The 25,574-nt window shown below is 39.5% G+C and overlaps 1 protein-coding gene and 1 non-coding gene across 2 annotated transcripts in view; one reads left to right on the top strand and one right to left on the bottom strand.

The window, feature by feature from the left end:
• Positions 1-1,550: 1,550 nt before the first annotated feature.
• The window catches only part of Cpb2 (carboxypeptidase B2), a 72,883-nt gene continuing 48,859 nt past the window's right edge, over positions 1,551-25,574 (top strand). Inside the window, exon 1 of the mRNA XM_004665851.2 lies at positions 1,551-1,633. Coding sequence (XP_004665908.1) covers positions 1,563-1,633 — 71 coding nt within the window. The 5' untranslated portion in view covers positions 1,551-1,562. The remainder of the gene's footprint in view (positions 1,634-25,574) is intronic.
• On the bottom strand, positions 13,551-13,678 carry LOC123459961. Its single transcript, XR_006636692.1, has one exon. It is a non-coding gene; the product is annotated as a small nucleolar RNA SNORA33 (small nucleolar RNA).

Genomic DNA, 25,574 nt, shown 5'->3' with positions numbered 1-25,574 from the left:
GCTCATCTACATGGAAACAAACAAGAGCCCTGACAACAGATTCCTTCTACACAGCAGTAAATGCCAACAGACAAGGAGGTATCTGTCACATGTCAGTGCTCTGTGCAACCAAGCATGTGGAGAAGTAAGGGAAGAAGAAAGTTGTTTGGGTGGTATGCGTGTGTACGTGCATTTAGAGGGCACAGAAGATGGTGCCACCCCATAGATCCTTGCTAGAGCAAGTCTTCACGTTGCTTCAGAAGAAATGTAATTTGGATGTCTTATTGTTTTGCTCCCTTGAGGACACAGGATAAAGCTCATTACAACTGTCAGAGCATTTTATTTCTTGGCTGGTTGTTCTTTGTGGTAAAGAAAAGTAAAGTTCCAAAGGTTAGTTTTCCCTCTCACACCCAGCTGGCTATGCTATTTATTTTAATTCTGAGTTATTTACTCTTGTCTATTATCTTCATCATTTCAATGTATTGGTGAGTTTGAGTATGTGAAAACATAATGACCTATTCAAAGTTTATCCATCATATGACCCTTCCCCAATTTCTCTTCCCCATTCTTACTCTCATCTTTTCTATGCATACTTGTAAAGTACCAAACTCATCCATTTATGGTCTGTCCTTCCTGCACATCTTTCTCCACATGAGCAGGTGCACACATATTTTCTTATTTTTTCTTTGTTTTACAAAAAGAAGTTTCAGTAGTGGTCACCTTGACCCACAGATTGTTTCAGTGGTAGAAAATTTAATCTTTTCTTTCTTGTATATACATTGTGGACAGACTAATCTATTTTTCAGATGTGCCTATCCTGACCTCAAAAGCATTTCAATGCTTTTAACAATGGACATGTGAAAAGGGGTATCAAAACTCTATCTACTTGCAGAGTGTAGATGTGGTTTTGCCCTGGACAGAATTTTCATGGTGCCACCTTCAAAATGATGTGTGGTGAGTCTTGATTGAGATGATGATTACTGTGCTAAATTTCCCTGCTTGAAGCAGTCCCCATGACATTCCAATGCATGGACCAAAAACTCCATAAGGTCAAGGAAAGATATTTTTAATGGAGAGTATATAATCCTTCATATAAATACTGCTTCTCAGCTCTTTTTTAGCCACAACTTTCCTTCTATGTTTCCATCTAAGTTGAAATGTTCAAAAAGACAGATATAAGGGAAGATAGTTTTGTGCTTCCCTTCAACATGGGCCATAATTTCTCATTAGATACATAGTGTTATGGTGATTCAACAACAAACTAGACCAGATCCTGCCATATGACTATCCTATGTTACTAGACCTGATCTTCTTTGGAGAATTGGGCATTCTCTAGATAGTATTAAAAAAAAAAAAAACTCTCATCATAGTTTTTTCTTAAAGGTCCAGTTCTCAAACAACTTACCTAAACACACATGTTTTCCTTTGAAATAATAGAAATAGAAGCTAAGCTGACTGAGCCACAGAAATGAGAGGGAACATGCTGTTACAGTTTAACCAGTGTGTAAAAAAAATTCTTATGTAATCAGCTATCTGGAATTTTCTCCTCAAAGAATTCTGTTGCACAGCAAATTGCTGTTGGGATGAAGCTTCATGGTCTTGGAGTCCTTTTAGCCATCCTCCTCTATGAACAGCATGGCCTCGCCTATCAGAGGTAAAGCACCCGAATCCTAGACTGTGAAGGCTCCTTTCCTTCACTTGTTTGCCTTGCATTCAACAGACTCAGTAAACTGGGTTGGGGAGCAAAATGTTAAAGTTTGAAGCTTTCCAGTTTCCCTTAGATATAAGTGGACTTCAGGATGATAGACTATCACCAGACGTTTTTTCCTAATTATATTCAGAATTCAGTAGCTAGGCAAGGTAAATAAATGGAATCTTTTATGAAGGTAATAACTTGCACTCTAATATATCACTTACTTGATTTCTATTCTTTCTTTTGCATATATAAAATATCTTAAGTATACATTATTTATTTTCCTCTTGTATACAGAACATAGGAAGGAGAAGAGGGTAAGGGAAATTATGAAAGGAAGAACAGTTGTGTTCTAGAGGACATATGTATGAATACATTTACTTCTTGTTTTGCTTAAAGAATGATTTACATAGAATGTTTGACTATTAACTGCTTAGAGGGACACAAATGAATGCATGCTACAGCATATATAATAATACATGTAGTAAGTAGTTCCAGGTGCATGTAATGACCTAATTACTAACCCGTTAGTTTTTACATTATCGAAGTTTAAAATTGTGTCCTTTGGAATTATCTTATTTTTTTCCTCTGTTTTGCTTCTATTTATCACTTCTTCTCCTCATGTTAGTGAATAGCAATGATAAATGAACTGTGTGGCAAAGAAATACACTTCAGGTGAGGAAAATTCTACCATAAGTGGTTTTCTGAGTTGAAAAACCCAGAGGACAATAGTTCAGATAATAGGATCATGTGCCGGAAATCTTGTTTGCCCTCAATCACCCAACAGTGGTTGATTCTGTTTTGTTCCATATGTTTGTCAAATATTGAACAGTTAATTCCATTGTGAAATAGTGGTTGTTATTAAATTAATTAAAATTGCTAGAATGGTGACATATAACTCCATATTTTAACAATAGTCAGATGAACGTAATTTTAAGGTCTTTGCTGCTAATATTCCATAATTTGATGATGGGCTTTAGTTAAAGGAAATGCAGACTAAGGGATGAAAATTGCTAACCTTATACCTAACCCTGTTCCTGTTGTGGCAGGATGACTTCCAGACAGTGGAGACGGAGAACATCTATTGTTATTTGGCAGTTGTGTTTGCCATACGTACTAAACTAGGCACTACCTCCATGTCTCCCTGATGGAACTTCTCCATATTGCCCAAGCTAACCACTAACTCCTGGGCTCAAGTGATCCTTCTGTCTCCCAGTTGGTTGGGACTAAGAATATGCACAACTCTGCCAGCCCCTGGCTGCCCTCTTCACTCTATACTGAAGAAAGCTAGAGGGTACACTTCATTCCCTACTACAAGGTAAACTAAAGCTTACCAAGTCTATTTAAAACAAATAAACCTTTATCAGGTGATTGACACTAAATAATGCAAATGAAGGACATAAACCCAAAGACAAAAGTGTAGACATAAGTAAAAAAAGAAAAAAAAACACCCTCACACATGGTTTTGCTTACTACTTTTGGCTTTAACATATACTCTGAAACCTGATTGAAGAAAGGGATGAGAATATGACTGTGGTTTAATCCAATAATATCACATGAAAAATATTTAATACTTGGTGCATGTCATGGAGTTTTCCATGTGCAGAGGAGGGGAGATGAACTGCCACTTTGAAGAAAGATACATCTCTGAGTCGTGCTTCCTGCCCCTAGGCTAGAAATAACATGGCAAACTCTTTGATCTATAAGTATAAAATACATTTTTACATAATGTTTCTGAGTTCTGTTTTTCCAAGAATGTCCTGTTACTGAAACCTGATGAGAAATGAGAAATCTAATTTTATTCAGAGAAACAGCCTTTGACAGATTATTTTTGAGGTGAGAATATAAGCCCTTCTGAAAAGAGCTAATTGTCTATCTTCTTCCTAAGGCCATTCTTTATAATCGTTTTCTTTTTTTTTTCTTTTCAATTTTTTTTATCAACAACTTCCATAATTGTAAACACTATCCCATGGTAATGTTCTCCCTCCCCCCTTTTTCCCCTTTGAAACTCCATTCTCCATCATATCCCTTCCCCCTCTCAATCAGTCTCTCTTTTATTTTGATATCATCATCTTTTCCTCCTATTATGATGGTCTTGGGTAGGTAGTGTCAGGCACTGTTAGCTCATGGATATCCAGGCCATTTTGTGTCTGGGAGGAGCATGTTGTAAGGAGTCCTACCTTCCCTTTGGCTTTTACATTCTTTCCACCACCTCTTCCACAATGAGCCTTGGAAGGTGTGATAGAGATATTGCAGTGCTGAGCACTCCTGTCACTTCTTTCCAGCACCATGATGCCTTCTGAGTCATCCCAAGGTCACTGCCATCTGAAGAGAGAAGATTCTCTATCAAAAGTGAGAGTAGCATTAATATATCGGTATGAACATTAAGTGAAGTGCTTACTGGGCAGTTTGGTAAGCATAGTATATACATTTAGCCAGACAGCAGCAGACATTACACCCCTAGGGCTCATAACTATCCCTGTTTTAAGTTTTTAATATCAGGGATGTATTCCCTCTCATGGAGTGGGCCTCCAGTCAACTTAGAGGGCAGTTGGCTTCCACAATGACAGACGTGCCACTATTGCACCCATTGGCTAATTTGGCCTGGCTGGCCAAATATAAGGCTTGCAATGTCCACTGTGGAATATCTTCACTGGTGATTTCTCTCTCTCTCTCTCTCTCTCTCTCTCTCTCTCCCATTGAACTGCTTGCAGAATGGCTTCTTCCAGCTTTCTGTCAGCTGGTCTACATGGGGGAGGTTATAAGCTCAGTTCCAGCAGGATTTCTCAGTGACCTTGTAGCCCAAGTACGTGGAGTCTTCAGCAATAGTAATATTTTTTTTTCTCATGACCATTCTCTTAATAACAGCTTGTGTTCAAGCAGTCTCCTAGTGTCTGACTTGTAGGTGCAGTATGATAAGTTTTATTAGTGAAATGCTCTAATGATAACAAAAAAACCCTTAAAGGTATAAATGCCATATGCCAAACAGGAAAAAGGTCAAGAACCACATCTCTCTATCAGATTAATTTGAAAGGCCAAGCACTATAATTGGTACTAACATACTAGGAAGAATCTTGTAAGCAAAGTCATGAGTTGCCTTGTGCAATGATGACAATGATAAGCTATGTCCAGCCTGCCAGCAGAGCTACTTATTTGGAAAAGGAAAGTGAGAAAACCAGGAAGAAAAGAAGAGAAGGAATTAGAGGGGAAGGCATTGAGGATAGAGGGCTTCTGGAATGTTAAAGCACAGGGCATGTGCTTTCTATTGCCTTTACACTCTTGCAGGTATCTGAGACCAGTTTATCTCCTTTAAGCTCATTCCCACCAATGTGTTACTTTCATGTCAAGGAGCAGACCACTAATGGCAATAAAAAATTGTGGAGGGGGGATGAGGAAATGGCTTAGTGGTTAAGGCATTTGTCTGCAAGGCCTAAGGACCCCGGTTATATTCCTCTGGACCCATGTAAGCCAGATGCACAAGAGAGAGAGAGAGAAAGAGAGAGAGAATGGGCACGCCAGGGCCTCCATCAAACTAACTACCTCTTTTGCTTCTGGTTAACGGGGGTCCTGGGGAATCAAGCCAGGGTCCTTGGGCTTTGCAGACAAATGCCTTAACCACTAAGCCATCCCTCCAGCCTTCTAGAAACATTTTTTAAAGGGAGAAATCCCACTTCATCCCATTTTTTTAAAGTATAAATGACTTTTTTTTAAAGAGGTGAAATCATTTGCTGGTTGTTTCTTTTTGGTACAACCAAAAAATAGTGGGCTATTGAGTTGTTGGAGGCTTTGACTATCTTGGGTGTCAGCTTAACATTCCATAGGTACGGGGTTAGTTTTATATCCTATAATACAAAGCATGCTAAATGGCAATTTGGAGTCACATTTGTGCATTTAATATGTCTTGAATATATTCAATTACTCCTAGTCTGGTTGTAGTGAGTAGAGTCGTTTCCTGTCAATGTCTAGTGCTTTGGGGTCCCTGGGTAAGGGTCTTGACAAAATCAGGACACAGGGAATGTAGAGAAGCTAAATGCAACTGTAACTCTATACTTTATTTCTAGCACTGTGCGTTTTTGTACAGAAAGTAATCATGAAAGAAAGTCACTTCATACATACCAGGTATTGTTTTTTAAAACAGTTTTTCTAGTGTACACAATAATTGAGAGATAGTATAACTTTTTTCTTAATAATATTGAACAAAGCAGTGATGGTTTATGTTCCCAATTAAACTTTAAAGTAACTCAGGCATGTAAAACACCTTTATCTAAGCAGAAACCACATTCTCAAGAGGATAGGCAAAACATTCAGTCTTATGGTCAAGAAGTATGCTTCTTGTGACTTCAGCTTGCTGAAGTCCCATGACTTCAGTTGCCGCTGCTCCAAGGACACTCTAAGAATTGATTCTCATGATTAGCCCATCTGAACCTCCTCAATTCCTCCTTTTTAATTTTAATTTTAAAATTAATGTCCAAAGTTTTCCTATATCATCAGCATGAGGGCGAATAATACCCCCATAGAAACAGAAGAACAATAGAAAGATAAAACAAATAATAATTACCATTCCTCCTGTTGTATGTACTAGACTTTGTATAAGAGATTGAGGATCCATACCGTTAAGTTTATTAGCTAATATCTGTGCAATTTCAGCAGGTTCAGTATTAGGAAACATAATAGAGAATGTGTTTTAAATATTTTTTTGTAATTGCCCTATTAACTTTTTGTAGAATTATTTCCAGATAAGTAGGATTGAATTTGTTCCCATTTATATTCTGAACTATTATACATATAATTGGTTATACAAAATGTTGTAGCATTTCAAACACATCATAAAGTTATTTGTCTTTCCAACATGAGAACCTTCTTTCCTAACCAACCCACTGTTTGCTTTAAAATATCCATCTCTGTCTGTAACCGTGCATCAATTTGAGTTTGCTGAAGCCATGGTTTATGTGAATCTTTGTGCCATGTTTTACCAAAATGCTTTGTTTGCACAGATGTATGCAATGCTACACCAGCTATAGCAGTAGAGGTAGCCATAGTAATTAATGTGAGAGCTGTTGCTATAACAATTTGTTTAGTACATTTTAATAATTTTGTTAAAAATTCCACTACAAGCCGGGCGTGGTGGTGCACACCTTTAATCCCAGCACTCGGGAGGCAGAGGTAGGAGGATTGCCATGAGTTCAAGGCCACCCTGAGATGACAGAGTTAATTCCAGGTCAGCCTGGACCAGAGTGAGACCCTACCTCGAAAAAAAAAAAAAAAATCCACTACAATATGATCTAAAGGATCCTGTGACCAGGATCATCCCAAGTACACAGGTAGCCAAACATGAGTTTTTTGTTGAAGAATCATAATAGATTGATTGTATATATCATAATTAATAGATGAATTAAGACAAGAAAATAGTTTACAATTATAACAAATAGTCCCTTTAGTAAAACTGAAAGATCCCACTAGAAATACATAAGGCAATGGAATGTAAGCAGTAATATTAGTTATAGCAAATAATGTAAAGTTATATTGTGACGCAGATTGTGAAGTTCCGGAGAATGATCCATTAAAAAGTTTCACAGGAAATAGAGCTGCAGTGACTTTCCAAATATGTATTTGAATAGCCGTCGGAGAGTGTAATGCGGTGATGTAATTGTCACTGATTCCACCATCTCCCCCATCAGACGAGATCCTCTCAAGGTGTCATTATTGGCTGTATTCATCCTGGTAACATTAAGCACATCACATCTGGTAATATTCCAATTAGAACAAGTATTAAGAAATTGACCATAAGGGCCCCAATTTATCCATTTGCCTTGTATTATTTTACCAAACTTCCCTAAACAGTTTTCCCAAAGAATAGGCCGATATTTTAAATCATTATAGGTAAAGTCACTACAGTGTGGAAGAGATAATTTGAATGAATAACTCACATTCTCCCAAGCCTGATTTATGGACCAAGCAGATAACCTTTGCAGACGGGTACGTGAGCCTGTAATATTTATCCCAGGAGCAATCCAATGTTGATATCCCATACTTAAACAAGGCTCCTGGCCCAAACAGATAGGAAGTTGTTCACCCTGATGTGTAAAATTATACTCAGTGCCATCATGCACATATAAATAAGTCAAATTATTCCAAGGAGGTGACAGTATAGGAGGTGTGGTATAAACTAAAAGATCCATATCCCCCCAAGTAACAGGCTCAAGCATAGGCGGGTTAGGAATGTAAGCCCAATAACTCACATTACTCCCTGTGGCAGATTGAATTGTCAGAAGGGCACACATAGTGATAAACAAATTTTCTTGCATTTTCTGCAAGGCTTGCCTATACATTGCATCAGACTCTGCCCTTGAGCCAACAGGGATTTTATTTGACCCAAAGGAGCAAGCCGATGACAACAATGATGTTTCAGCATCAGATGAGCCATAGCAGTGGTCAATGCTTCCCCATGCCCATGGGACACCTCCGGGTATGGATGAGAACTTTTATTCCTGCAAGGAGCTGTAAATATCTTTCCTCTATCACTCTGAATAGCGGGAGCAGACCCATCTTCTAGGGAGCCAAAATTGGCAGCCATCCTGAAAACACTTAAACCATACCCTCTCCCTTGCACCAACAATTGTGCAGGAACCCATTCTGCATCTTGTGTAATTTTAACCCATACAGGCAAAGGGTCATTTGGAAGTGATGCAGAAGACTGGAAATGCTTATCTGTTCATGTCAAAATTTTACCCTGTAGCAAATTAAGAAAATTAACAATAAACAAGACTTGAGACATAATAGCTCTTGGATTATTTTGTAAATTTCATATAAGGTCCACTGTCTATCTTTTTCCTCCTTTTTGATTTTTTAATTTGTGTTTTTAAAGTTGTATGAACTCGTTCAACTAAAGCTTGACCTTGTGGATTATATTCAATGCCTGTAATATGTTTAATTTGATATAATGTACAGAATTGTGCAAACTTTGAAGACACATATGCAGGGCCATTATCAGTTTTAAGTGTACCCGGACAACCCATCACAGCCATAGCCTCCAATAGATGTTGAATGACATGAATAGTTCTTTCACCTGAAAGAGGTGTAGCCCATACAAATTTAGAATAAGTACCTATGGAAACATGTACATATGATAATTTTCCAAATTTAGGAACATGTGTAACATCCACTTGCCATAAATCAACAGGAGCAGTTCCTCTAGGATTAACTCCTGCAATACCACTATGTAAATGTAGAGGTTTACATATGGGACAATTATGAATAATTTGCTTAGCTTGGGAATACGGAATTTTATAAGTAACATGTAAATGATTAGCATTAGTATGTAAATGATTATGTTCTTCGTGAGGGGTTGCAAATGCAACTAGTTTATCTACTTGAGCATTACTATAACTAAGATAGCCTGGCAGTTTACTATGAGACCGTATATGAGTAATAAAAATTTTATAACTTCTATTATTTAATAAAACATGTAATTTCTGAAATAACTGTCATATATCTTTTATAGCATTATGGACTATTGATGTAGCAATATCTTTAACTATATTTACAACATATACTGAATCAGAAACTATATTCAAATCTTCTTGAAAATCTTGTAAAATTCTTATTACAGCATATAATTCATTCTGTTGTACAGAGGTCAATGTAGTAAATTCATGCCAATATTTATTTTCAGACTAATATGCACTTTTAGTTTTGGAACCATTACTAAAAACAGTTTGCACATTAGGTAAAGGATATAAAGCAATTATTGGAGAAATAACAAATTCTTGTCTTCTAAAAAAATCCCATAATTTATTAGATGGAAAATGATATTCAAATTGTCCAGTGAAAGAAACCAAGGCCTGCTGTATAGGTTTACTCAATTTAAATAATTCTACTTTTTCTTTAGTAAGAGGAAATACAATAGCAGCACAATATTATCCTATCAATGTAATACATCTTTGCCTACCGTTAATGATTAATCTAGTTATCATCTCTTCATAAGTAGTCAGTGTTTTAGGATAAGTATGCCGAGTATAGATCCATTCAAGAGGATTATTTTGTTGAGCTAATATGGCAGTTGGATAATTGAAAGTGTTCAATATTAACAATTTAATAGGATTTTGTAAAATGACTCTATGTAAAAAGGTACTTTTAATACATTCTTTAATAAATTTTAATTTTTTTAGCTTCTGTAGTTAACATCCTAGAGCTATGCAAATTAGGATCTCCCTGTAATAATGAAAATAAATACTGTAATTTATAAGTGGGAATTCCTATGATTGGCTGCAACCAAGTAATGTTAACCAATAGTTTTTGGAAATTATTTAGAGTTTGCAATTTATCAGTTTGTAAGGATATTTTCTGAGGCATTACATACTGTCTGGTAACAGAAAATCCTAAGTATTTAATTAAGCTATCTCTTTGAATTTTGTCAGGAGCAATCACTAATCCATATGGGTAAAATATTGTAGGAAGGTTATGTAAAATATTATCTAGCATCTCTATTTGTGGAGCGCAAAATAATATATCATCCATATAATGAGCTATATATACTATAGGCCATTTCTTCCTACCTGGCTTTAAAGCATGGTCAACATATATTTGATACATGGTAGGAGAATTCATCATTTCCTGTGGTAATACGTTTTTCTTTTACATTTTGGACAAATGTCAGGACTTTTATGAGGAGTATTATTATCTATTTTTATTTTTGGACAGTTCCTTTTTATATGACTTCAAGCCCCACATCCAAAACATTTTAATCCCTCCTTTGTTTGTTGTAACTTGTTATATGTAGCAGCCATGGTTTCAGCAAATAACTATCTTGCGAAATTCAAACGAAACATCTTTACAGGGCTGGAGAGATGGCTTAGTGGTTAAGCGCTTGCCTATGAAGCCTAAGGACCCTGGTTTGAGGCTCGGTTCCCCAGGTCCCAAGTTAGCCAGATGCACAAGGGGGTGCACGCATCTGGAGTTTGTTTGCAGAGGCTGGAAGCCCTGGTGCACCCATTTTCTCTCTCTCCCTCTATCTGTCTTTCTCTCTGTGTCTGTCGTTCTCAAATTAATTAATTAATTAATTTAAAAAAAAGAAATTAGGGGGCTAGAGAGATGGCTTAGCAGTTAAGACACTTGCCTGCGAAGCCTAAGGATTCATGTTTAAAAAAAAAAAAAATCTTTACAAGTACGAAGATACTTATTAATATCTCCTGTTTCTTTTACTGGTAGAATAGCCCTCTTACAATCCTTTTTAGCATTTTCATAAGCCATCATTTTTAGCAATTGTTTTCTTATATCATTCCCTAACACTGTTCTATCAGTAACTTTGTTTAATCTGGCTACAAAATCTATATAAGGTTCATTAGGCTTTTGAATTACTTTAGTTCATGACCCATAATGTTTACCAACAGGTTTTATGTGATCCCATGTGTTTAAAGCTATTTCTCTCAATTGCTCATTAATCTGCTCTGGAGCATTAATTTGTTGAACAACAGTATCATATTGACCTGTACCAGATAATAGAGGGTATGTGACAGCTCACCACAGGATTTTGACTCTGTGCATTTTCCCGAGCTTGATCAGCACAAAAGTCCATGTATCACATTTGCCATTGTAAATATTCAGTATCTTTTAATAAAGCTTTAGCTACAATTTTCCAATCCTCAGGAGCCCAAATATTATAATGCCTAGCAACCCCACTAAGTAATTCTTTAACATAATGAGATTTAGGTCCATAAAGATTGATAGCTTTTTCCATTTTTGTTATATGATCAAAGTCAATACTACTATAACAAGGTAGTTGTGCAATGCCCTGTGCATCTGGACCTGGTCTAATAACTGGCAAAGAATGACTAGAAAATTCATCCTCAGAGTCAGTAGTAGAATTGAGTTCATCCACCTCCTGCCCTGAGACAAAATGCACACTTCACATAGCCGAGTGCATTTTATCTAAAGAAGTTACTTTCATTTTTGGCAATGTAACTTGATTTTGACATTTTTTCTCATCTTTAACAATTTTCTCCATCATTTCAGATAATATACTTTCTTTACCTTTATCTGTTGAGGAAACTTCAGAAATATCAGGAGGGGGAGGTACAAAAGGTTCTGCAGTCATTAATTGTGTTTGATTTGTAGAAATTAATTGCTTCATGTTATTATCTAAATCTAACTCTCTAACAGAAGAAGAGGCTTCCTTTTTAAGTCAGCTATTAAATTTTCTTCATTCGTAGTCTTGAAAATTGTATAAGTAAAAGCCCATATGGACCAAAATTGTACAGGAATTTTTTCCCCTTGCCTGACAGCCTTTTCCACATTTCTTTTTACTTGCTGCCAGTTCCCGGGATCTATTGTCCCTTCTTCAGAAAACCAAGGATTATATTCTTGAATAACAGTTAAGCATTGCTCTAAATCAGAGGAAGATACATGAGCCTTTAATAACTGCTTTATCACAGAAAAATAAGGAGTAGATTTAGCTTGTCCCATTACCTTGTAGTAAAAGTTTTTACTTACCCTTCCTAAGTATCCGTCTTCAGGGTCCCTGTTTGGGTGCCAAGTGTCAACATCTAGTGCATTGGGGTCCCTGGGTAAGGGTCTTGACAAAATCAGGACACAGGGGATGTAGAGAAGCTGAATCAAATGCAACTCTAACTGTATACTTTATTTCTAGCACTGTTCATTTTTGTACAGAAAGTAATCATGAAAGAAAGTCACTTCATACATACCAGGTGTTGTTTTTTAAAACAGTTTTTCTAATGTACATAATAATTGAGAGATAGTATAACTTTTTTCTTAATAATACTGAACAAAGCAGTGATGGTTTATGTTCCCAATTAAACTTTTAGAGTAACTCAGGCATGTAAAACACCTTTATCTAAGCAGAAACCACATTCTCAAGAGGCCTGAGCATAGGCAAAACATTCAGTCTTGTGGTCAAGAAGTATGCTTCTTGTTGACTTCAGCTTGCTGAAGTCCCATGACCTCAGTTCCCGCTGCTCCAAGGACACTCTAAGAATTGATTCTCATGCTTAGCCAATCTGAACCTTCTCAGTTTCCTTAAAAAAAAAAAAAAAAAAAAAAAACACTCCTTGGCCACTACCCTGTCAACACTATGTGCCTCTGTGACATCTCTAGTTGTGGTAGTCCAGGGTTCCTAATAATTGTTTTTTTGTTTGTTTGTTTGTTTGTTTTTTTTTAGCATGCCCACACTTGAAACATTTATTAGTTTTGAGGCTAGAGGTATAGTTCAGCAGTACAAGGCTTGCTCCTTCAGGTGAAGCTGTGGGTTTGATGTCCAGTCCCACATGAGAAACAACACCACCACCACATCAAAATACCAAAGAGATTCGAGTAGCTATTCTGCTGTGTAGAAGAGGCTGGAATGCATTCCTTCTACTTCACTAGAAGTTTGATGAGTGACCAATGTCATTCATCCACCCCCTCCACCCTAGTCTCTGGCAGTCATTATTCTACTCTGTACTTCTTTTTATTTGTTTGCTTGTTTTCATGCAATTTATTAACTCTTTCAAGTTTCATTAATTGTAGAACAAGTTATGAGATATATATATATATATATACAATATATATATATATACATATACATATATATTGTGTATATATATATTATATTGTATTCTTATATATTGTATACACACACACACACACACACACACACACACACACACACACATATATATATATATATATATTTTTTTTTTTTCTATTTTCAAGGTAGGCTCTAGCCCAGGCTGACCTGAAATTCACTGTGTAATTTCAGGTTGTCCTTGAACTGATAGCAATTCTTATATCCCTGCTTTCTGAGAGCTGAGATTAAAGGTATGTGCCACCATGCCCAGCTTACAGTAAAATTTTAATTAAGTCTTATGAAAGCACTTCAGAATTATATTGTAGCTATTTTGAAGGACTGTAATGACCTTAGTTCTTAAGGCTCATAGAATGGTATCACTATTACCAGCTGTTTCTAAATTTCTGCAGAAATGCATTCAGATAAGCAGATCCATTGGCTGGCTTACCATTCTTTTTTTCTCTCAATTTTTATTAACGTTATCCATGCTTATAAAAAAATATCCCATGGTAATACCCTCCTCCCACTTTCCCCTTTGAAATTCCATTCTCCATCATATCCCCTCCCCATCTCAATCCGTCTGTCTTTTATTTTGGTGTCATGATCATTTCCTCCTCTTACGATGGTCTTGTGCAGGTAGTGTCAGACACTGTGAGGTCATGGGTATCCAGGCCATTTTATGTCTGGAGGGAGCACGTTGTAAGGCGTCCTACCCTTCCTTTGGCTCTTACATTCTTTCTGCCACCTCTTCCGAATTAGACCTTGAGCCTTGGAAGGTATGATCGAGATGTTACTCAATACTTCAGTCACTTCTTTCCAGCACTATGATACCTTCTGAGTCGTCCCAGGGTCATGCCATCTGAAAAGAGAAGATTCTCTACTCAAAGTGAGAGTAGCATTAATATAAGGATATGAATAGTAAGAGAAGTGCTTACTGGGCAGTTTGATAATATATTTATCCAGACATCAGCAGATGTTACACCCCTAGGGCTCATGACAACCCCTGTTTTAAGTTTTCCATATCAGGGATGTATTCCCTCCCATGCAGCAGGCCTCCAGTCCAATAGGAGAGCAGCTGGTTTCCACCATGATAGACATGCTACTATTGTACCTGTTGGCTCATTTGGCCTGGCTGGCCAATTATAAGGCTTGCAGTGTCCACTGTTGAGTATCTTCACTGAGGGTATCTCTCTCTCCCATTGAAGTACATGTAGAATGGCTTATTCCAGCTTTCTGTCAGCTGGTCTACATGGAGGAGGTTATCAGCTCAGTTCCAGCAGGATTTGCCCAAGTATGTGGAGTCTTCAGCTATAGGGTCTTACCATCTATTCCTGGTGGGAAACCAAGGGCCTCGGCAATGGCCTATAATGTTTTGGGGGCATCAGGACCTCCCTGGCCAACAACTCACTCAAAGGTATCCCCTCCCTGGCAGTGAAAATTTTCTAGCAGCGATCTACGGCTCCTGAGTGTTCCATTGCCCAAAAGCAGGATTCCATATGATTTATTTATATCCTCTTAGATTTTGATTATCCCTCCCTCCACCTTTCCTTTACTCAATCTTTTTACCTGACCTCACTTTGGGCCTTTTCACCCCCATTAATCTATTCTTCTATTTATATATATATACAATACCAACCTATTAAGTACCCTCCTCCCTTCCTTTCTCTTCCCTTTATATCTCTTTTTTAGCTTCCAGTGTTCCTAATAATTTTGATAACGTACTGTGAAAGATGAAAACTTTGTGTTCGCAGTGTATGTGATACTAAGATTATGAACCAGTGGGAGGTGAGTAGATTGTGAGCATGTGAAGATGCTTGTACACGAGAGCCTCTTAAGGAAAAATGCCTCTAAGATTGAAGCTGGGTGTTACTGGAATAACTTCTAAAGAAACAATACATGGTCTTCAGACTGTCGGTACATGTGCTAAGACTTGTGTACAATTGAAATGTTTGTGTACTGTTCCTCAGCACCAATAAAATTATGAAAATAAAAACAAAACCTCAGGGTCTGGGGTAAGGAACTTACAGTGCAAACATGAGGATGTAGGTTTGGATCCCTAACATCCATGTAAAATGTCTGACATGGAGGTACACACCTGTAATCCCAGCCCTGGGAGGGATCCCTGGAGCTCACTGGCTACCTAATCTAGCCAAATCAGTGAGCTCTAGGTTCAGTAAGAGACCCTATCTCAAATGAAAAGAAGGAGAAGGATGATTGAAATGACATTTAACACTGACCATTGGCTTCTACATATAAACATCTGTTCACACACATATGTGCACACAGGCATGGTAGAAGAAAATCTGGGCTGGAAAGATGACCCAGAAATTAAGTGCACTTCCTGCAGAAGCATGAGGACCTGAGGGGATGTGAAGCCACTCAAGTTTGAATCTTCAGATCCTATATAAACAGCTGGAGGGCACACCTCTAATCACAACCCAACCAAGGGGAGCAGGGTTTTCCTTTCACTCCTGTTTCCTTAGACCCTTTCTCCACTGTACCCTTTCATCTCCACTCTTCCCCTTCAATTTTAATGTGTTCAAATTTCCATTGTGGCTGATGGGAGGGCAAGGAAAGAGGTTTCCTTTTCCTTTTTCTTCACTATGTTATTACTCACCTTACAAATAAGGAACCATATGGAAGCCCTGACAACTGCCAAGTGTGCTCATTGTAACTAATCATTTTGGGACCAGGAAAATGCTCATCAAGAAATGTTTACCAGGGCCTATCAAGAAATGCTCAGGGTCCCTACCATGAGCTGGTCTTAGTCTCGGGCCCAGATGTACAGACTCTAGTGTCAACCCTGCCCCCAACAGACCTCAAAATGTCTGAGTATTTCCATTTCTGCTCTCTGTAGAGTTGCCTGAGGAAAATGCGTCTTTGGAAAGGAGTCATGGTCTCTGGGTACTTTTTCACAGAACTGTAGGGCCTTTCTTGGTGGAGATCTGACTCCTCCTTGAAACAAGAAATTCTTGATCTAAGTACTGATTTGGTTCTGGAAACTGAAGTGGACAGGACTTGTGCTTGGGGCAGCTTGTCCTCAGTCTTCTCATTGACCATCTCTGCCTTACTTTGGTTATAAAAATAGAGCAATAGTTTCATGGAATGCTCATTTATCTTTTCCTTAAGAAATCTGTACTCTCTTAATGAACTCTGAAGCTTTCCAAGGATCATGTATCTCTTTCTTCTGCTCCATCCTTGCTGTTCAGTACAACCACTGTGTCCAGCCTATGGCTGAAATGTAAACATTGCCACCTGGAATCGACTGTACTGAGATCTTCTCATGGTCCCTGCTGCTGTCGGGAAGTTTCATTCTGTAGTGCCATGTTCCACTTCTGTCTCTCAGATACTATTGCCACTTCCCACCTGGCTTCCAAGCCAATAACTAAGACAGTAAAGTCATGGCATAACCTAGTCGGGGAAGTACTGGGTGGGAAAGTTATGAAGTTACTGTGCCACGCTGAGGTAGTTTACATGCCAGCTAAGTGTCTGGGTGGTGGTCATTACACAGCACTAGGATGAGCTTTAAAAACCAGGAGACATGATGGTCTGCAGTAACTCAACTAGAAGTACCAGCTGGGCTGGAGGGATGGCTTACTGGTTAGGGCATCTGCCTGAAAAGCCAAAGGACCCAGGTTTGATTCCCCAGGACCCACGTTAGCCAGATGCACAAGGTGGCGCATGGGTCTGGAGCTTGTTTGCAGTGGCTGGAGGCCCTGGTGCACCCATTCTCTCTCTTTCTCTCTTCCTCTCTCTCTCTCTCTTTCTTCCTGTCAAATAAATTTAAATATATATATACTGGAATTAATAGTTAGGTATATGAAAGGGAAGGGGGACCAAAAGATTTATAGAATGAGACATATTGACATATTAGAATGAAAAACTGTGAGAGTGATACTCTTTATTGAAGTAATCAGGAATGTGCCAATGATAAGAGAAGACCACCTGCATCCCTGAGCTCAATCAGTAAAGCCTTCCTTAATTAAGTAGCTTTTAATTTTTTTTTCCAGTTAAATAAAAAAAAATGAAGGTTTTTGTTTGTTTGTTTGGTTGGTTGGTTTTGGGGGTTTTTTGCTCTCACCCAGGCTGACCTGGAATTCATTATGTAGTCTCAGGGTAGCCTCGAACTCAAAGCGATCCTCCTACCTCGGCCTGCTGAGTGCTGAGATTAATATTAAAAATGAAGCCGGAAGCCAGGTGTGGTGGCGCACACCTTTAATCCCAGCACTCGGGAGGCAGAGGTAGGAGGATCGCCGTGAGTTCAAGGCCACCCTGAGACTACAGAGTTAATTCCAGGTCAGCCTGGACCAGAGTGAGACCCTACCTCAAAAAACAAACAAAAAAAAAAAAAAGAAGAAGCCGGGCATGGTGGCACACACCTTTAATCCCAGTACTCAGGAGGCAGAGGTAGGAGGATTGCCATAATTTTGAGGCCATCCTGAGAATACAGAGTTAATTCTAGGTCAGCCAGAGCTAGAGTGCAATTCTGCATTTGCTGATTTTTATATCCTGGCAACACTTTTTAGACTTTTCTTTGAAAAACAATCATATTTATGGATGAGACTTTGGGTTTGATATTCAGTACTGGAGAAAAATTGTACTTGTTCCCTTTTCCTTTCACCTTCAGTTGCCTTTTATTCATAACTTCCTCCTAGTTTGTTTGTTTGTTTGTTTGTTTTGAAGTAGGGTCTCACTGTAGCCCAGGCTGACCTGGAACTTACTCTGTAGTCAGGCTGGCCTTCAACTCTCGGCAATCCTCCTACCTCTGCCTCCTGAGTGCTGGGATTAAAAGCATAAACCACCACGCCGAGCTTTCTTGCTCCTGTTTTTAATGCATGTTAGTTTTCTTTTTTCTTTCAGAATTATTTTTCTGAAACTAGAATATTTCCGTTTGCTGGATCTGGCTTCTTTTCCTTAATCTACCATGAAACATATCCTCTGAGATAACTGTTATCAATCAGACTCATTCTTTATAGCTGAAAAACATCCTAGAATGGAGATAACATCCAACATACAAGAACTCGGCTTCTGGTAACTATTCACACAGGATTCCAGTTGTTGATACTACAACTAATGATTGCACACAAAGCCTTGAACCATGTCCTTAGTTAGTGGTTAAATAGTTTTTGCTAAACCCATATGAGGCTTTGACATAAAATTTTCTAGCTTATTATTTCTGTGAACTACTTTTCCCTCCTCTGGTAATTGAATCTCTACAGGCCTATTTCCAGAATTCAGAATCATCTTACCAAGGTCCCCAGCCATCCTCTATTCTACTTCAGTGATGTTACTCTCCTAATGGTTTCTCAGCATGCTTTTAAAACCTCATCTAGGGCAGGCCCTCTTAAATTTGTTCTACTCTGATCCCTTTTCACCTGAAAAGGTTTTACATGACACCAGGTATGTAAGGATGTAAAATAGGTATACAAATCAAGTATTTCCTGATGACAGATAATTAGGAAATATATTTTTAAAATTCTTTCATACACATATAATTTTTCCATTTACTAATGATTAAAGCAAATTTGCATACTAATGAGATGGATGGGTTTATATACTTTTGTTGTTGCTGTTTTTTGAGGTAGGGTCTCACTTTAGCCCAGCCTGACCTGGAATTCACTCTGTAGTCTCAGGGTGGCCTCGAACTCACAGTGATCCTCCTACCTCTGCCTCCTGAGTGCTGGAATTAAAGGTGTGCGCCACCACACCAGCTTTTGTTTATTTACTTTTATATTTACTCTTTGAGTCTGGGGAGATGACTCAGTGGATAAGATGCTTGTAGTGCAAGCATGAGTACTTGAAATCCTCAGACTCACCTAAAGCTAGACACTGTAATCTCAGTGTCTGTAATCCTGGTGTACCTTCATTGACAGGGCCCAGATAAGAGACTCCTCCAGAAGCTCTTGGGCCAGGCAGCCTAACAGACTTGGCAGTGAGACCCTGCCCCAGACAAGGTGGAAGGTGAGGACTAACACACAAAGTTGTCCACTGGCCACACAAGTACTGTGCCATGCATGTGCCCACACTCATACATGTGTATGCACACACAAACAAACAAAAAAAATCTTGGCTGAATAGTGATACTGTAGGACATATAGCATGTTCAATATTTTTCAGAGTTGATGTATATTTTGATTTTTTCATCAATACAGAGAGTACCCCTTCAAATAAATATGTAGTACAAAATGACAGATGATAGAGCCACTCAGAGATTGTTGGAAATGTTGCCCTAATTCCCAGTCAAAACTCACATAACAATGTTTTATACAACTCAGCCAGCAGCTCAAACAGTCAGTTGTTAAAGTCAAACACTGTAGCTCAGTACAATCTAAAGGTGCTTTACTTTGATACTTAGTGCTAAGGAACAAGGTTGGAAAATAAATGTTACTTTGATACTTAGTGCTAAGGAACAAGGTTGGAGAATAAATGTCATTTTGATACTTAGTGCTATGGAACAAGGTTAGAGAATAAATGCTACTTTGATACTTAGTGCTAAGGAATGAGGTTGGAGAATAAATGTTATTAAGTCTTTTTGTTTATGACCAGACCACTATATTTCTACAAGAGCAGGAAACTTTGTAAGTACAGTAAAAACACTGCAGTTGTAACAGATTTATAACAATTATTTCTGAGAAAATTTTCATGGCAGATTAAGGAAATGAAACCAGATGTGGCAAACTGAAACATTGTTCTATTTTTGGAAAAATAATTCTGAAAGAAAAAGGAAAACTAAGCCAGGCATGGTGGCACATGCCTTTAATCCTACCACTTGGGAGACAGAGGTAGCAGGATTGCCACGAGTTCAAGACCACCCTGAAACTACATAGTCAATTCCAGGTTAGCTTGGGCTAGAGCAAAACCCTACCTTAAGAAATTGAAAAACAAAAACAAAACAATTAAAAAAGAAAGAAAGAGAGAAAGGTAAACTACTATGCATCAAAAACAGGAGGAAAGGGCTGGAGAGGTGCCTTAGTGCTTAAGGCACTAACCCTGCACAGCCTAAGGACCCATGTTCAACTCTCCAGATTCCATGTTAGCAAGTTGCACAAAGGTAAGGCAAGTGCAAGATTGCACGGGCCAACTAGGTGGCACAAGACTCTGTAATTTGATTACAGTGGCTGAAGCCCTGGCATGCCAATTCTCTCTCTCTCTTTCTCTATCTATCTATCTATCTATCTATCTATCTATCTATCTATCTATCTATCTGGCAACTATCTATCTCTGTCTCCCTAAGAAATTCAAATAATGAAAAAACAAGAGGAAGTTATGAATAATCTCAAATCCGAAGCAAGGTGTTTCTGGTAAGTCGTTGACAGTGTGTGAAGTGACAGGATGTGCAATCACAGGGCATGTGTTGTACTTCAGAGACAATGCTATCAGGTCCTTATTTCTACTTCTCAGTGGGAAGCCAAGTCTCAGATTTTTATTATTTTGCATTTTATAGACAATGTCGTTATGCACTCACTATGTAGCCCAGGCTTGCCTAGAACTTGCAATCTTCATATCTCAGACTCCTGAGTGCTAGAATTGCAGTCATCTGTCAACATACCCAATTCTAAAATTAAGAGTGTTTTTTACATGTGTATGTGTGTGTGAGTGTGCTTGTGTGTGAGTACATGTGAGCACAGATGGAGGGCCCCATCTACACATGGAGGCCAGAGGAGAATGTCAGGTGTCCCCCTGGATTAGTCAGAATTCTCTAAAGAAACAAAATCAATAGAATGAATTGTATTAAAAGGGAACTTATTGGGTTATCTTACGGCAGTCCAACAATAATAGGTTGCAGGCCTGAGAGTCAAGGAACATGGCAGCTGCTCGGTCCAGGAGGCTGGATTGCTCAGCAGCCCCAATTTAGCACTGAAGGCCTGGAGGCTTCCTGGAGAGCTGCTGGTCTTCAAACCACACTGGTCTTCAGTCTACACTTGAAAGCAGCTTCCTTAGATAAGCCCTCCCCCACCCAAGAGGGGCTACCCACTCTGGGGAAAGATTTCTCCTTTAGTTAATCCTCCCTGGAAGCAACCTCAAAAACCCACTTATGGGTAATATCTGTGGATTCCTAAACAGACCAAGCTGACACAAAACTTAACCATCACAAGTTTACCCCTTGTCAACTTGACACCAAACCATATCTCCTTACATCACACTTGATTTCCAAGTGAAGACACTAACAAGGTCATAATTCTGCCTAACGTAACTATCCCATGTACAACCTGAGATGCACAATCTTCCCCCTTCCCCACACACAAAGCAACGTTCCTTGAGGAATGCCTAGTCCCTAATATAATGAGTCAAATATAAATTCAACAGCAGTTAGCTAGTGATATGATCTTAATCAGTATTAATTACCTAATATACAAATAGAGGAAAAGCAAAAATATCTTAATATTGGTGTAGATATGTACAAACACTCTTAACAAGGGTAGGACAGAAATACTCAAAGCAATTACAGTCCTCATTTCTTTAACTGGTCACGTGGAGGACACTCCCCTAGCCCTCCAAGCTATTGCCATTTAGTTGGTGCTGTAGCTGTTTCTTTAAAAGGCCATTTCTTTTAAAGAGCCATTCCACCGTTCTATTAAGCCAGCTGCTTCAGGGTGGTGGGGCACATGGTAAGACCAGTGAATTCCATGATCATGAGCCCACTGCCATACTTCTTTAGCTGTGCAGTGAGTTCTTCAGTCAGAAGCAATGCTGTGTGGAATACCATGATGGCGAATAAGACATTCTGTAAGCCCATGGATGGCAGTTTTGGCAGAAGCACTATGTGTAAGAAAAGCAAAGGCATACCCAGAAGAAGTGTCTATTCCAGTAAGGACAAAACGTTGCCCTTTCCATGATGGAATTGGTCCAATGTAGTCAACCTGCCATCAACTTGCTGGCTGGTCACTGTGAGGAATGCTACCATATCAGGGGCTCAGAATTGGTCTCTGCTGCTGACAGATTTGGCACTCAGCACCAGCTGTAGCCAGGTCAGCCTTAGTGTAAGGTCATGTTGTTGGGCCCATGCACAACCTGCATCCCTGCCACCATGGCCACTTTGCTCATGGGCCCATTGGGCAAGGACAGGGATAGCTGGTTGAGGAAAGAGGTTGACCACTCTCCAAAGATCAGGTCAGCTTATCTACTTGATTATTAAAGCCATCATTATCAAAGTCACCTTCTGATGAACATTAACATGGGACACAACTATTTTTATATCCTTTGCCCATTCAGAGAGCTCTGTCCACGTATACCTTCTCCAAATGTCCTTATCACCAATTTTACAATTGTGCTCCTTCCAAGTCCCATACCCTCCAGCCAAACTATTGGCCACAACCAATCAATCAGTGTATAATCACACATCTGGCCATTTTTTCTTCCAAGTAAAATGCACAAACAAGCGTACTGCCCGAAGTTCTGCCCATTGTGAAGACTTCTCTTCACCAGTCCTTCAGAGTTGTCCCAAAAAGGGGCTGTAATGCTGCAGGTGTCCACTTCTTGGAGGCACCAGAATATCATGCCAAACCATCTGCAAACCATGCCCTAGTCTACTCCTCTCCAGTCAGTTGATCATAGAGCACACCCCATGATGCCATAGGTGCACACTTGGGGACAGAAGGCATTGTAACAGGAGAAGAAACCATAGGCATTTGGGCAAGTTCCTCATGTAACTTACTTGTGCCTTTAGGGCCTGCTCAAGCCTGATTGTGGATATACCACTTCCACTTGCTGATAGATTGCTGCTGTGTACATCCATCTTTATGGCCTGGTGGGTCAGACATCCAGTCATAATGGGCAGCTCAGGTTGTATAATAACTTGATGGCCCATTGTCAAGTGTTCAGTTTCCACTAAGACCCAATAGCAGGACAAGAGCTGTCTCTCAAAGGAAGAACAATTGTCTGCAGGTGATGGCAGGGTCTTGCTCCAGTATCCCAAGGGCCTTCACTGTGATTCACCTATGGAGGTCTGCATTAATTTCTGAAAGCCCTCCAGGGATGTGATATTGTTTTTGGTTCACTATGTTTCCTGGTGGAAGGAGCTCCAATGGCTGTCATTTGGCCTTCCCAACCACACATCACCATCCCAAGTCACAGGATCCCACTCTTTTCCAATCACTTCACAAGTTAGGGAACCAATGTGGGGGTTCTGCCAACTCTAAGTATATCTATACCAACTATGCATTGTGGGATTGGGGAAATAACCACAGGATGAGTTTGATGACACACTGGACCCACTGTCAGACTAACATTTGCCAAAACTCCATTGATCACCTGACTTCCATAAGCACCTACTTTAACTGAAGGGCCACGAAGCTGTTTGGGGTCTCCTGGAATCAATGTCAACTCACAGCCAGGATCCAGTAAGTCCTGAAAGACCTGATTACTTCCTTTTTCCCAGTGTACCTTACCTTACCTTAGCAAAAGGCTTCAGGTCCCTCTGAAGAAGGATAGTGTATGGTTCAGGAGTGACCAACATCACAGAAACCACTCTAAGCCAAAGATGGAAGTTTTTATTTGGGAAAAACACAAGCTGCCAGGACTGACTCTCAAGAGCAGAGTGCAGTAGACTTTGAGATTACAGATAGTGGGCTATAGAGTTCTTCAGTTGGGGGAAGGTAAGGAAGGTAAATAGCTAGGGTGTGAAACCATAATAGTGACCATCTGGGAGGTAAGGAGGCAGGAAACCTAGACCTGGGGCATTGCTAGGCAAGGAAGGGATAATGGCTGGGCTGTTCCCTGAGGAATGTGGATAATCTACTTCCTTATGTCTCTGTTGCCCTCCTGATGTCCTCGGTGACTCCATTTTGTCCTGACCTAACAGATAGGACTAAGCTTAATATTGAAATTTGGGGGATTTTAGGAGGGTTCTTCCTTGAAGTGACCCAGCCACCCCTTCAATCAAGTGGCTCAGGATCTGTCAACTGGCTCAAGTCTGTAAACTGGTTAAGAGGGCTTGATTCTCTGTTGCTGTTATTCAAAGTGGCCTTCTGTTCCTTTACTCTGGAACTTTTCTGCTTATACAGATCAAGCATAAACTTAGTAGGTTTCTTCTCTATTTCACTTCGGGGAACTCCAGGATTAATCAGCCAGTACTACCAGTCTACAGGAGTCATACTGTTACAAGCATTGTTTTGCCTACACTGTCCATTACTGTAAACATATTCACCTTGCCTTTGGCAATTCAGTGCTGCAACTTGGCCCTTGTTACCCAGATCCAGTTAGATCCATTGTATCTAAGTCACCTAATGCAGCAACTGCGGCTCCCACTGATATCTTCTTTACACATTATAGCAACTACTGGCAACTTTAAGTATGCTGGGGCTCCCGCACAACTCTGTTTCTCATCCTCTTAGCGAAGGGCACATCTTCTGGATGCTCCCATGTGGGGGCAAAGATGAGTGTATATGGCAAATCCACTCCAGTATTCCAAGTTCTTTGAGCATTTTAATCCCTTCATCAATATTAAGCCAAAGGATATCAGGCAACTTAAGCTCACTCACAGTAGGCCATCTTTGGATCGATTCTTCAGCCAACCAAGCAAATAAACTATTGGCACCTCTTCCAATTGTATGAGCTGCATCGTAAGTCTAAAATCTGCTTAATGGGCCCATTACAATAAATTCAACTTGAGATAATCTTATATTCCTTCCTCCATCATCCCACACCCTTACAATCCATTACCACACATATTCCCTATGCTTCTGCCTGTGCAAATTAGAAAACTCCTGAAGTTCTTTAGGGGTGTACCTCACCTCCTCTTGAGTCATGATTTATATCTCACCTTTAGGAGCCTGCCCAACCTTCCACCTTCTAATAGGCCTAGAGGAGAAGATGGGTGGGCACTGAGGAGTATCAGAACCTCCTGCAGGGAGGGTCATTGCCAGTCCCTCAGACAAAGAAGGAGTAATTCCCTCAGGCAATGGTGGAGAGGGCAATACTTCATTGTGTGGGGGTGGGGATGCAACTGCTGCTAAGGGAGGGGAGATCACATACTCGTGCAAAACAACTTCTTCAGAACCTGAGAGTTCACTGTCCCCAGATACTTCAGGGTCTTCCCACACATCACCATCCCAAGTCACAGGATCCCACTCTTTTCCAATCAGTACCCTCACTTTAACTACTGATAACCTGTGAGGCTGGAATTTGAGTTTATGTTGCAAGTTAGCCAATCTTACAATGAGATCTTAGGTTTGGTTTTCTTCAATTTGAGCCCTGTTCTGGCTAAAGAGGAGACTCCTTCAGGGCACCCTTAGAAACCTTCAGATCATGTATGTGGGTCTTAAGCTTGGAAATTTCCTTTCTGAGCTTCTGCTGTTTCCTAAATAGTTTGTCCAGAGATGCTAGAAACAACCAACCAGCATT

Source organism: Jaculus jaculus, chromosome 3 (assembly GCF_020740685.1).
Source record: "Jaculus jaculus isolate mJacJac1 chromosome 3, mJacJac1.mat.Y.cur, whole genome shotgun sequence".
In the NCBI taxonomy this organism is placed as follows: Eukaryota; Metazoa; Chordata; class Mammalia; order Rodentia; family Dipodidae; genus Jaculus; species Jaculus jaculus.
This window is presented reverse-complemented; position numbering and strand designations above follow the sequence as displayed.